Below are 14,111 nucleotides of genomic sequence, written 5' to 3' on the forward strand. Positions count from 1 at the left end.
ATGATTGATTAATTATTAATGGCTAATGAAAAGTTATGAGCAGCAAAAATGAAACAGCGTGTCAAATGTAACAGTCAGTGTTTTCTACATTTTTAATCAATTGTCATTTTAATCTCTTCGTGTTTTTGGATTTTATTTAAACAATAAGGAGTTTGAACACACTACCTCTTCTCTAGAAACTTGCACAAAGCAAGTATAACATTTTAATGTCTAAAAAAAAATTCATCATAATGCAATAAAACATAGTCTCTAGTTGCATCTCCATTATAGACTTATCCCTCACTTAACTTGAGTTTTTTTTGCTAACTTCCACACAGCTCATTGATTTGAATTTCACAGCCTGAAATTGTGTGTTTCCTTACAGACAGGGCTTACAGCAAGAAGCCCTGAGATTAGACACAATTAAAGACATTTTGCAGCATGATATTAATGCATTATGACTCTATAAGAACAACTCCTCCTGAACTGTGAGACGTCTGGTGTGAAGATCAGGTGTCTGGCGGCTTCGTCTCTTGCTTGCCATCACGCATCCAGAATGTTAATCCTCTGAGGAATGTGTCGGCTTCAGACGCTAGACATCCAGCCTCTGTGCCCGCTCATGACTCAGTTGTCTTTTACTTTGTTTCATAACATTGTTTTTTTTTTCATAAAGTTGTAGAAAGAGGAGGGAAAGGAAAAAACGAAACTAAAAAATGAAGGTGCCTGCCGTCAAAGATAGGGAGGTTTTGGCGGGTCTTTTGACGTGTTGCTCTCCTCAAACTCAGGTCTTGTTGCCAGGTTGTTGCGGGACAGCCGGCTTCGTTTACACTGGAGGCTTGTTTGTCTTGATCGGCCCTGGATTTTGGTGAGGGTGGAAAAGTTATTTCTTGTTCCCAGCCAAAGCTAGTGGGCACACAAGTGTTCTCACACACACGCGCACACACACACACACTGTCATTTAACTTAGACCTCTGTCTCCTGACGACTACCTGTTGCTGGCAGATTCAGCCCTCCCACTCTTTTCTCTCAGCATCTCTCGCCCGCTTGCTCCTGCCCTGCTCTTTTCCTTTCTAATACCTGCTCTATTTGAGTCCGTGTTCCAGGCTTGAAAGGATTAATTGCCGTTTATGCTTTATTTTTTTGTTCTGTTCGTTTCTGGGGGTTATTTTTAGGAGTTAAGTGTCTGGTTGCTAGGAGACACTGTTGAGAGAAAGAGAGAGAGAATGGAGGAGAGTTTGCGTTGTGAAGGCTGAATTACAAACACATTCACGCACTGAGTCAGCACTGACACACACTCACAAACATAAATATATACACACGCAGGGTGTTTTAGTCTGTAGCTGTTATTGTGGACTTGTTTTTCTGGTTCTCTGTATGTTTTCAGCAGGTTTGGAGCCCTGTTGTTGTCATTTGTGTATGAAATATCAGGCTTTTCTATGGTCCCTGCTGTCACATGCACACTTAAGTCTGTAAAAAATTTAAATTGAAGCATGTATACGTTGAAGTTGCACATGAGTGTGTGCTCATTTGTTAGAAAGACAGTGTAGTGCAACAAGTGTGCATCATTTTTTTTTTATTCTGTTTTTCAACTTCCCACGTGTTTGTTTCACATAAAACATAAATTTCTGAGTAATATAGTTAATTATTTCCATGTAGAATCAGCTGGTTTTGATTTTTATCAGATTTGAGTGTAAATCAGAAGAAGTGACATGCATGGACACACACAAACAAACACACATACAGGAAACAGACCCGTGGTTGTGGTGCACAACAGTTGCTAACATCCTGTCCCGCTTCAGTGGCACATTCCAGGAAACCACCTCCCAAAAGTGCCATCTATCTCTTAGAAACACACACCGACAAACACTTCAACACAGACAGCTGACATATCTTTATTTGCTACTGTGTGGCAAAATCATACGTTGACCTTTTGACCTTACAGCCGACATTAACATTGATCACTGCCACATGCATAGAGCGCCACGGTTTGGACAAAACATTCAGTATTTTCGTTCACAATTCATACGTTTAAATTAATAAAATAAGATTGCATTTACTTTCATCCCATATCCTATAATTGAGCTTTTCATTTTTCAATCTATTAAGTGTTACCTGTAAATAATGTCTGAAAAGAGTGAAATATGCCCTTTATTATGTCTTTTCAACCCTTAACGTCTGATAAACTTGAAATGTCCTGCAGTCCAAAACACATGACACTTAATAGTCAAGTACAACTTTAGATGGTCACAATTAAGATACTGGACTTTCAAAAATGTTGCAATTTTGGTTGGAAGAATACTAGAAAACATTTATAAAATTATTAAAAAGTTTGACATATTTGTCAAGTTAAATTTGAGTGCGTGGTAAAATTAAGACAATGTGTTTTAGAATAATTAAGAAGAAAATGCACATCATGTATATCACTATAATGTCAATATCTATGTCCCTATGCAATTCTACAGTACACACAGAGGTGTCCACACAGTCACACACATATATACACACACACTCTTGCAGGCAGTAGTGAGTGTAGGCAGTATGTTGTTGAACCAGAGGTGAAGTGTCATCTGGCAGCTCTCTGCAAAGCTGTTGGCTGCAGGAGTACATTAACAGCAGCCTGTGAGGTGGAGTGACAGAGTGAAGGAGAAGAGAGGCGCCTGTGGCCTCTAACACACTCTTGTTAGCCTTAACAGCTTTTCCCTAAAAAGTCACTTTGAAGGAAATTATTAGGCCATCATGGGAAAATTACACACGACTGACACTAACCAAACTATAAAAGCCATAATTTGATCATGTTTTACTTTTCGAAGTAGAGGTGAAAATGAACAGGATCACTTTGATGGTGTTGCATTGCCAGATTCAATCTTTCTTATACATCTCGCACAGAGATTTTTAACATCGTAGTTTTATGCATTTTGTATTTGACGCACTGAAATGATATAATGTCACTGTTATATTTAATACAGATTTGGAGCTGCCATTGTAGTTTGAATGCTAGTATATACACTGAAAAATACACAATACCAATTTAAGTTTTTACTTTGGTCCTTTGCAATGTTGAGTTGTACAACTGCAGCATGTAGAAATGGTTTGCGTGTGTGTTTGTGTGTCCAAGGAGAGCGGTTAATGTCCCGGGAGAAGAGCTTCACTTTGGTGAGAGCAAAAATACCAAACAGCATCCAGAGACAAACAGAACTCTTCTCCCACTGACACAATGTTATTCTGCTCTTCTGAACATCCTCTGGGGAACAAGTTCATCAAACACACACTAAAAAACACGCACTCTCCCACCAGGCTTGTTTATGAGTGTGATTACACAGAGGGAAGTCCAGTTGTCCACATGGGCATCAGGTGCAGGGCCCTAGGGCTTAACCTGTGGACATTACTATCTGTTTTTGTTCACATGGTGCTTGTGTCCTGCATATGTTTGTGGATGCTACGGATGTGTCTTTTAGCCAACATGTTCCCGTGTGAAAAAGCTGGATAGGTGCGTGTGTATTTGTGTCTTTTCCTGGAAGTCCCAGGTGAAGACGCGTCTGTTGTGTGTTCATGTTGCTAGTTAGCTGGTCTATGTTGTGTGTTTAGTTGTCGCAGGAAGAGATGCTAAAACACTTCTCTCATATCAAGCTCTTATCAGAGGGTTTAGCTTTTTCGTAATCAGACGACCCGCTTAAGTAATACTCTTTGTCAGTCCTACCCGATTGGTAGTTGGTTAAACTTGTTTTATGTCAGTGCTATAGACTCTACCAGAATCTGTTTACTTGTAGACTGTACCCACTTGAGTGATGTTTGTCATTTTAATTGCTTAGTTCAATGTGTGTTGAACTTTTCGTTAGCAGAAGCTGCGTGACATCATTACCACAGCTCTTCCAGCAGATCCCTACTTCGTTTATTGTGGTTGCAAATTCAACCAGGGTGTATTCTGGCTTCATCCTGTTTCAACGGGAGGAGGCTGAGGCACTGTGTCCATTTGTATATAAAGTCTGAGTCCCAAACAGGTCCTGTACATGCAACTACTCCTTCTTCACTCTAGTCCCCTAAAAAAAAAATAAACCTTGGGGGAAAACTGAAATGGCTATGTAGTTTACATTAAAATATAGTTTTGTTTTTAGCAGGTATGTTAAAATATTTGTAAATTATCGGTTAAATACCCAAGAGCACTATATAGCTGTAAAAGGAAGAGATGGGAGATAACTCACTCTTCCACACACTTCAAAGCCTTTCTTCACTTAATGGGTATTTGAACCATGCTGTGACTTAACAGGCCGTGTACACTCTCCCAGTCGAGCATGTGAATTAGATGAGGACGGCTGCTGGAGAGGAGCTCGTTCTGGAAGAGAAGATCCCTATGGGTGTTTTTTTTTTTTCTCCATTTCTTGCTCCTCCCCTACAATTTCCTGGAAAAGACGTCCGTCTGTTCGCTGTTAGACTAGCTCTACAGCCGCGAGCAGAGAGACTAAATCGTTCATCTTACGTCATGCCCTTCTCATTCTCTGTCCCACTTGTTCCCTCATCGCCGCCTCCTCTTCCTCCTTGAGCACTTGTGTACTTTCCCTCTTTTCTCCATCTATGTTGTTGGTTCCTCTCTCTCACCCTCTCCCTCTTGCTCTCCCACTGTTGAACAATAACCCCAGTGTGTGTAAGTGTGTGTGGTGCTATTTTTGGCCCCTCCAAGGCCACAAAACACTCTCCTCTCTCTTGCTCTCTCTCCTCTGCTGCTATATGGCTGTGAGTAAGAGCCTATAGAAAATGTAAACTGTTGTGACCTCTAGGAATAGTTGAGCAGCCTTCGAGGCTAACATGTTTTTGTGTGTTAAGATTGTTTAACTCCCCAGACTGACACTCAGGTGAGGCAGCGGGGGCATCATTGTTGTCAGACCTCCAACAAGAACAATATCCTTGAAGGCAAATTCATCTGGATTATTCACAACAACACACATGTACGTGGAAGATTGTGTCCAAAGTAATAAAATCCATCCAGCATTTAACGATTAAATTGCAATGCTGCCAATCCCACGTAATTCATCAAACCAGCCTACTTCTTCGTCGTTGTTGACTAATAAAGTTCTGCAAACTGCAATGTGCCGGAGTGAAATTAACATGGATAGTTCACTTAACAGTTTTACGTCTGATCTGCATGTCTACTAAACATTTCCACTGACGGAAATTCTAAACGTCTTTCTAGCTGCTTGCAGACACGTGTGTGTCTGTTGTCTTTGTTTCACTTTTTGTAATCAAAAAAGGCCAAAAAATCCCCCTTTCCATATCAGTCAATATCTGCTGGTTATCTGACCTTGCTCTGATAGTAATCAATCAATCTTTATTTGTATTGCGTCAACTCATAAGTGTTTTTCTCGAGACACTTTACAAAAAGCAGGTAAAAGACCTTACTCTTTGTTATTAGTAAGTTGATTCTTTTTCAGCTTCGGGCTATTTGTCTGACAAAACAAGCAACTCTATGATGCTATGTTCTGGGGATATTTTGATTTTAATTTTACAAACCAGACAATGACTCTGGTATTTTATAAAATAATCAGAAGGTTAGTCCATATTGGAGAGCATCGTTATGTGTGCTTATTGTACAAAAACTTTGATACATTAATTTGAGTGCGCTATTTTCACATTTAATCTTTAAATTATTTGAAACTATCAGTTTATTCTCTGCAGTAGCTCATATTTAATTAATACATTTTATTTAGCTATTATTCATTTTTCTCATCAACATGTTTCTTGTATCTACTACTTTCTGCTCTCTCTCTCCTGTGTCCCTGTCTCACTCTCCAGCCTTCTTTGAGTGTAGCCTAATGAATTTTTAATGCACTTGGTGGGAATAGTCCAGACACTTTGGGATTCAAGCGTACGGGCTCTGATTACCCTCCTCCTCCTTCTCCTGCTGATCCGACCCTCCTCCTTCTCTGCCTCCTTTCACTCTTACTTTCGCTGTCTCACCCTCCAAAGTCTTTAATATCCCTCCATCCCTCCCCTCCACCTCCTGGTCTTGTGTGTCTGTTCTCTCTGTTCCCCGGGTTTGGCGCTTCAAGCAGTTTCACTTATCCATGCGGCTGTGTCAAAGACAATGCTGTGTCTCCTTGTGAATGAGAGCGCTATAGGCAAATACCGTCTGGCAATTTTTTTTTTGAGTTTTGACAGACTTTCAGGACCGGCAGTGACCTCACCCCCCTCACCCACTCAAACTCTTGCACCGAATGTTTCCCACATCCACGCTAAAGCTGAGCTGGTTAAAAGTAGCGCAGTACTAGCCAACTGCCACTAATGGCTGTTTAGAGGCCCCAGCCCTGTGTAAAAAGCCTGAGTCTGCAGCTCCACTGTTAGTTTGGCACAGGCCTGTCAGTTGATTTGCTGCTGAGTAGGACTCACAGCTCTGGGAATCTCTCCTCCTCATCTCTTTTCTCACTCGTCTACTTTGTCTGACTGCCCGTCTGTCTCTGCCTGCTTCCCATCAGCGCTCGCCCTCCTTGGCATTGCATTTCCAGGTCACGTCATTTGGTTAGAGCCAAAACTATTTTCATCATTGACTTGTTCTGATAATCTTTTAGAACTTGTTTCAATAGCTAGAAATGTTCATTTCAAATTCCTGGTTTAACCCAGCTAACACTTACTCACATACCCAAAGCTTTAGAGTTGTCGAGATTTTTATTTTATCGTGTTTATGCTTGGGTGCTAAGAACTTAATTCATATCCATGTTGACGTTCCAGCAGTCTTTCTCTTCTTTGGCTTGTGGCTCACAGAAGCGTCACGTTAAAAATGTTGTTTGCCCTCTACAATCATAAAAAATAGTTAACTGACTTGTTATTTCTAAGGAGCCCCTAAGGAGACAGAAACAATCTCATGCTCACGAGAAACTAAATAAAACTCCAAGAAGTAGGACAAGAACTCATGTGTAACTGCTAAAACGGAGCAGGCATGAAAAGGCAGTCCGAGGGCAATCGTAAGTTAACCATAAGTTGTCCTTTACTGAGCCTTAACACTCTGCTCAATTCTTCACAGCTCAGGACTGGTCTCTTTTTCTTCCAGGATTTCTTTTCTTTCAATCTTTTTTTCATGTAACTGCTTTCATCTCCTCGGCCCCCTCTCTGATCTCGCAGTGTGTTAAAGAGTCTAGGTCATTGTTTGAATGCTGCACATAACTGGAATAGCAGCAGTGTTAGAAGTCTTCTAGGGGCCTGCCACTAAGATCACACAGAGGAAAAGAGGCATCCGCACTCCTGGAGAGGAGGAGGAGAAGGAGGAGAAGGAGAGGGGATGGAGGGAAGAAGGAGGAGGAGGAGGAAAGGGGGGGATAAGCAATCTGATCTGGATGACAACAGACTACCAGACGAGCTATGATCTCATCCCTCCCTTAACCTCCCCCCTCCTCCTTCCTTGCCTTGCCATTCAACCCCTCTCTCCTCTCCTACTCTCACCATTGTCTCTCTTTCTCTCCCTTCCCACTTTTGTTTGCCCGCTCTCCCTCCCCCGTCTTTTTCTCTCCTACTTTCTTTTCTCTGTTCTCTCTTGCTCTCTCTCCCATCTTGTCATGCCTTCTTCTCTTTCATTCCAACCCCCCTCTCTCCCTCCCTCCCATCATCCTCCTTCTCTAAGTCCTTTTTGCATTACTTTCTACCACCTGCCCCTCAACTCCCAACACACACACACACACACACAGACACACTCTCACTCACTCACCTCCTGACGCACTTGCTCTCTCTAGTGTCCCAGGGCAGAGATTAGGCGCACCCCTGCCGTCAACCCTCCACACCAGTCTCTACATTATTGATGCCGAGTCTGTCTATGTGTGGGTGAGAGTGAGTGGGGCTTGTGAATGCATGCTGTAATGGCTATCTGGTGTCTCCCCTGGGAGGTAGTAAGGGAGGGAAAGGGGGTGAGGGTGGGAATAGAGCCAAAGAGAGGGAGAGTAGAGGTCAGAGAGGTTAAGTGTGGTGGAGGGGGGGGTTAGGTCGTGCTCTTCTCAAGCCATCACACTCTCCTTCATCCTGAAACAAATCTTCACAAAGATCATACCACCTCAAACACTCACACACACAGATTCCAAAAATTTCCTACTGAAATTCTCCTATTTGTTGTACAAGGCTGATGAAACAGATCTGTGTGTGTGTGTGTGTGTGTGTGTGTGTGTGTGTGTGTGTGTGTGTGTGTGTGTGTGTGTGTGTGTGTGTGTGTGTGTGTGTGTGTGTGTGTGTGTGTGTGTGTGTGTGTGTGTGTGTGTGTGTGTGTGTGTGTGTGTGTGTGTGTGTGTGTGTGTGTGTGTGTGTGTGTGTGTGTGTGTGTGTGTGTGTGTGTGTGTGTGTGTGTGTGTGTGTGTGTGTGTGTGTGTGTGTGTGTGTGTGTGTGTGTGTGTGTGTGTGTGTGTGTGTGTGAGTGTGAGAGAAGGACAAAGACACCTGTTCTTGCTCTCCGCATTCCTCTAAACTTAATCCTTACCATCTAACACACACACACACTCTTACACTTGTCACGTGGGCTCTTTGATGTAAAGGTTTTGACAGGTAAACTAATTATACAAAGTACCAGACACTCTGCCATGTATTTGTAAAGCACACACACACACACCTTTGCACTTGCAGTCATACATATGTCCGCATGGTTGCCTTGAAATATTTGCGTTTGAGGTTGAGATTGTCTCACACACAGCCTGCCTGCTGCTCGCCCTCCTAGTATTTACATGGGATCCATTTCACCTGGGGACCTGAATGACATACAATGCGTGTGTCTGTCTATGTGTGTGAAGTGACCTCTGTGGTCTACGCCAAAGTCAAAAAGATCATTAGATGCATTTGGACAGACAAACACATCCCCACTTAGCCACATTCAACATCCACAAGCTGTAAAAGAGAAGCTTTAATGCTGTGATTCCTTCTTTTTAATTTTTGATGAGCTTGGCTTGCTCATTTTCAGCAACTTCTGCTTTACATGCAGACAGTTACACACAAGCTAAAAACTCCCAGACACACAGCCTTGAAATGTTGCCCCCTGAACAGCTTTAGTGTTGCAGCTGCCGACTCTACAGCAGCAGCACAAGGTCAGTAGTTAAGATTTGGTCAGTTTCATTTTCTCATCCCTCCCAACTCAGCTCCCCACAAATACTTTATCTTGACATATTCTCTGTCTCTTTCCTATATCTGGAAATGTATTGTACTTTGCACTAGGAATATGTGTGTGTGTGTGTGTGTGTGTGTGTGTGTGTGTGTGTGTGTAATTGTTATTGTTGGACATGCATGTTCAGCCTGGCCGGCCTGGCCTCCATGTGCTCCTCTGTGATTGTACTGCCCTCAGACTGTTTAAGAAGGGAAAACTGAGGAGGGTGGAAAGAGAAAATGTGTGTTTTTTGTATTTGTCCGCTAGCTGCTACCTACATTGAACAAGTCTGGAAAGTCTGAGCAACTTCAGACACAGACGGTACAGTTTATGCTGTTTTTACACCCATGGTCCTTTCACACATTGTGATGTTTGTTATAGAGAACAATAATCCATAGTTTGAATAAAGAGGGTAAGCTGTCTGCACAGCCTGTTTGTTGATTCCCTCATTAGCCACCTACTATCTGCATAACTTTGACGCTTATAAAATCCTGTCTGGAATTTGGAGATGGAAATTGTGTAGGCATGGTTTTCCTTTTCTTTTGACTGGTATTCAAAATCTTTATTTTAGATTGCAAAATGACTCGTGAGTAGGTGGGGCAGCTGAGTGATTCATTGACCATGCCTCGCATATACACAACTGTGATTGGAGGAAAACAACCAAGAAATGGTGGATAGGAACAGCTAGTTGCCTACGCTTGATGAGTAAGAAGACATAGGAAGATAACTTTCCTTTCAGCCTATTTTTAACAAGCTGAAATACTCAATGTGTGCTTGTTTCTGTTCCTTCGTTTACATATAATTCAAGCAAAACACAGTGAAGGAATTTTCGTCATCTTGATAAAATAGCTTAATAACAACACTTACAGATTCATAGATGTGTGGCAGATGTGCTACCAACATTATTTAATGTTATGCAACAGTGACTAAATGGTCAGAACGCACTAGTGCAGCAGAGATTATCGGGGCTATCTATCTACGCACCAGGCTCTCAGCCAGCAAATCCATAGACAGGCCTGCACATCCATAATCTGATGATTTTGGTCTGTTTGTTTCCCAATCTCCAGCCCAGCCTGCCTCATTTCCTCTGTTGCCATTTGCATGCACTGCAGTTAAACACATTGCAAACACTGGCTTCATGCTAGTCTTATATAAGCTAAGATAAGCCTTTATTTATCCTCCGAGGGGAAACTCAGCAGCACACAGGTCGAAATAAGGTTGATAAAGAAAGAATTACAGGTTTTTATTACGTCAAGATTGGAGAAAAAAAGGAATTAATCTCTTTAAAAGATTTTACTTCTCTTAAACTGTATCAGGGTACTGATCACATGAATGGATATGGATTGAAAATACTTTTTATATCAAGGTCAATCAGGTTGCCAAAATAGGGAGAAATACATTCAATAAAGAATCCAGTCAACATTTATTCATTTCAAAAAAAGCAGGCACAACAAAGTGTAGCATTCATCCAAGTCCTGTTGTATTACATTAGACAGGTAACTCCACTTTTCTGGTTATTCAGTGTGACGTGATAGCAGGTACTAACCCTGCACCAAACATAATATAACAACTTAAACAAGCTCACTTCAGCAGGTTGGATGCTTTTTCTTTTTCAAAGTCTGCCTCCTCACTTGTGTGTTTATCAGCGCTGTGAGGAGGATTGTTGATAAAATAAAATCATGTCCAGGCTAATTCTGGATGAATATTACACTGTGATAGTCTTATTTTGCACGGCCGTGTCAGATTTTCTTGACCGCCCAGGCAACAGAATGTTAGTGGGAGACTTGCACAAACATTTTCAAACATGCACACTGGCACATAAACTCTTTTCAAACTTGTACATGTGGGCACACACATGCTCATACAAACAGTCCTATCTATACCCACGCCCACGGTCTCGTTCTGTGTCACCTACTCTGCGGGTGGCGAGCCGATGGAGGGATAGACAAGCGAGATGACTGGCCATGTTGTTTTCCTCTGGTCGTAGGAAAGAGTGACTGCATTAGAGGAAAGAGGTGGAGGAGAGGTGGAAAGGTTTTTCATGCATGGGCCCAACAGTTCCATGAAGCCCACTAACTTTACAACTTTCACAATTGTAGTTTCAGTATGCATGTGCGTTTCCTGTGAATAGCTACTGTGGTGAGGATGTGACCGAGTGATAGCAGAGAGATGTGGTTTATTCAAAAGCCTTAGTCTACAGTGAACACTCCTTATTTTAAATCCCTTATTTGCCACCATACTTGCATGTCTACATTGTTTTACTGGGAGCCACTTATCTCCATGACAGAACACCCAAACAATTATTTTTATCTTCTTCATGGTCTCTTTGTTCTGCAAAACCAAGCTGAAAAACTCATTATTTCCTAATTGTGACGTAATTTGAAATAATTACGTTAATGCCAACTCTATGCTTCAACATTGCTGTGTTTAGATTCATATTTCCACAGAAAACGGCACAGTACTGCCACAGTTTCCGTCTGAATGACGGGCAAAGAGACAGACATTAATGTATCTTACAAGGTTTTTAACATTATTGTGAAAATGTTCTTGAACATGCTTTTTTAAATCAAGAATATTAAACTTATATGGGAGGAAATCCTATACTAGAGCAGGTTAAGCCCGCTGCATAGCTTCTAGCTCAACTGAGATCTCTCACCTTAATCTCTCTCTTTTACTCTCTTTACCTTCTCCTGACCTCCTCTTGCTTTCATTGTGTCAAACTTTCCAATAAAAGAGAAATGCTTGGGAATAACCCTGAAACATTATTTAAAGATTGACTCGAGTGACTAAAAAAAAGCAGAGAAAAATAGGAGCAGAGAAGACAGCCATGTGCAGTGGGAAATATGAATGAGGACACTCTGTGCTTGACTAAGCTGCTCTGTTGTGTGTGATCTATACTTGGCTAGACACCTATAATCCTCTTTTCCCTCATAGAATAGACTCCACTCACCTGAACCTTCCACAACTGCTGACTCCTAATAGTCTTTACACTTCACTTATTTTGACACTGTCTGAAATTCTCTTTAGAGAAACACAAGGTTTTCAAGGTTGATTTGATTAATAAATAAATACCAATCTTCTGTTTAAGATTTGATGCAATCTCTTGAGTTTATTTACAGCATGTGCTCTCCATCTTCCTTCACACTGATATTGATGCTCCAGGGACAGACACTTACCCTCCTCCCTCTTCATTCCTCTATCACAGGGTTCGCCTTCCCAGACTGGGCATACAAGCCTGAGTCGAGCCCCGGGTCCAGACAGATCCAGCTGTGGCACTTCATCCTGGAGCTGCTCAGAAAAGAAGAGTATCATGATGTCATCGCCTGGCAGGGGGACTACGGCGAGTTTGTCATCAAGGACCCGGATGAAGTGGCCCGGCTGTGGGGGGCCCGGAAATGTAAACCCCAGATGAACTACGATAAGCTTAGCAGGGCTCTAAGGTATGATGATATGGACACGTAGTTCATTATGTATCTGTATGTTGGAATGTTTAGGACTTTCATGGTGCTATAATCACACAAAGATTTACTGGATACTTTAATTTGGCCCTCACATTGCTCCAGTTGGAAGTCTCAGTGATGAAGACCTTGCGATAACAATGCACAAAATAACACTCAAGACTGTTTAAGCTCTAAAATAACTCTACTCTGGACTTTGTTGTGGAATGGTAGGTGGAAGAATATTTAATGATTACTTAATGACATGAGAAATATATTACATTATTTAAAACCTCTGACTCTGACCGATGCAAAGACCTTTATGAATCATCTTGTTTAGAACACTTAAGAAGGTTAAGAGACCTGCCCACGACTGAAACCAGGCCTTGCGATGATAACAATTAAACATAATGTGCAAACATTGTGAGGCTGTTATGCATTTCCAGTCTGGCAGTAGGAAAAAGTAGGGGCCTTGATGGACTGACCCAAGGGCTGGCTACTGGCTCTTGGGATCACCTGTTATTGAGGAGAATGAGGCTGAGACAGTACATGTTGTTGGGTGAAATGCTATCAGGCTGCTGAGAGGGAGGAAGAATGAGCAGATCTTTTTCTCTATCCGTTGTTTTTATTAGATGGTTGACGGTGTTGATTGACCAAGTCGCAAGGCTGTGCAGGTTGCACAGGGAAAGGTTGAATTTGTGTTAACATTTGTGACTGGAAAATCTCAACATCCTGGAGGGACTGGATAAAGAGAGGCTCAACTTTAGTTGGCACCCCAATACCATGGCCACCATGTTGCCTCTCTATTTAGTGGCGGTAACTGAAGCAGCAAAATTGCTTTAAAGTGGTAACACAACATGATAAATGGAATTTTACTGCATTTCCTCAGAGGCAGCATCCCCTTAACTCGATTGAAATGCTGAAGGTGAAATGTAAGAATGATTTACTTGTCCCCCTGTAGAGTAGATTTGAGAATGGATTAACTTTTTCATAGTCGTAATCGTGAGGATGCTGCTCAGAGGCATCTGTCTTCTGCCTTCCAGGACAGACTTATCCGTCACAAGGGACAAATGGAAAAAAAAGGGGTAATAGCTATTTAAGAGTATGTTTCTTGGTTTCTATCTGGAGTAGGAATGCAAACAGGAAAAAAAAGGCACATATAAGTGCTGTGGGAGCTCCTCAGTGGGCAGTTTCTCCCAGGGAGTCCCCTGAACTGTTCAGTCTGAAAACACTTTAGGTTCAAACCCTCCTTTGTAGCATTGAACTCCCCAAGTTCCACTATTTAATGAACTTTATCATGAAGCTATGCTCACTGCAAGAGTGAGCTTGGCCCCATGCCATCCCACTGGGTTGACCTGGACAAGTATAGTAACAACACCGACCCGTTTGGCCGCTCACACCTTTAAGGTTCATTATGCCAATGAATGCAGCATGCTCAGCAAAGCCTATTAAGTTTGTTACGACAGTTATTTGGCACAGTAATTGTTTTGACCCTAGTTTTAAGTTCAGGTAAAAATATCACATGAAAATATGACTAGTGTGTTATCATGGTATTGCTTCCTGCTCATTTTTATGCTTGATGAGAGGATAGACAAGCT

General features: G+C 41.9%; 1 protein-coding gene across 1 annotated transcript in view; it reads left to right on the top strand.

The window, feature by feature from the left end:
• Positions 1-14,111, top strand: part of erfl3 (Ets2 repressor factor like 3) — a 47,271-nt gene that overhangs the window by 18,880 nt on the left and 14,280 nt on the right. Inside the window, exon 2 of the mRNA XM_065957782.1 lies at positions 12,282-12,516. Within this exon, the coding sequence (XP_065813854.1) occupies positions 12,282-12,516 (235 nt within the window). The remainder of the gene's footprint in view (positions 1-12,281; positions 12,517-14,111) is intronic.

Source organism: Labrus bergylta, chromosome 8 (assembly GCF_963930695.1).
Source record: "Labrus bergylta chromosome 8, fLabBer1.1, whole genome shotgun sequence".
Classification (NCBI taxonomy): Eukaryota; Metazoa; Chordata; class Actinopteri; order Labriformes; family Labridae; genus Labrus; species Labrus bergylta.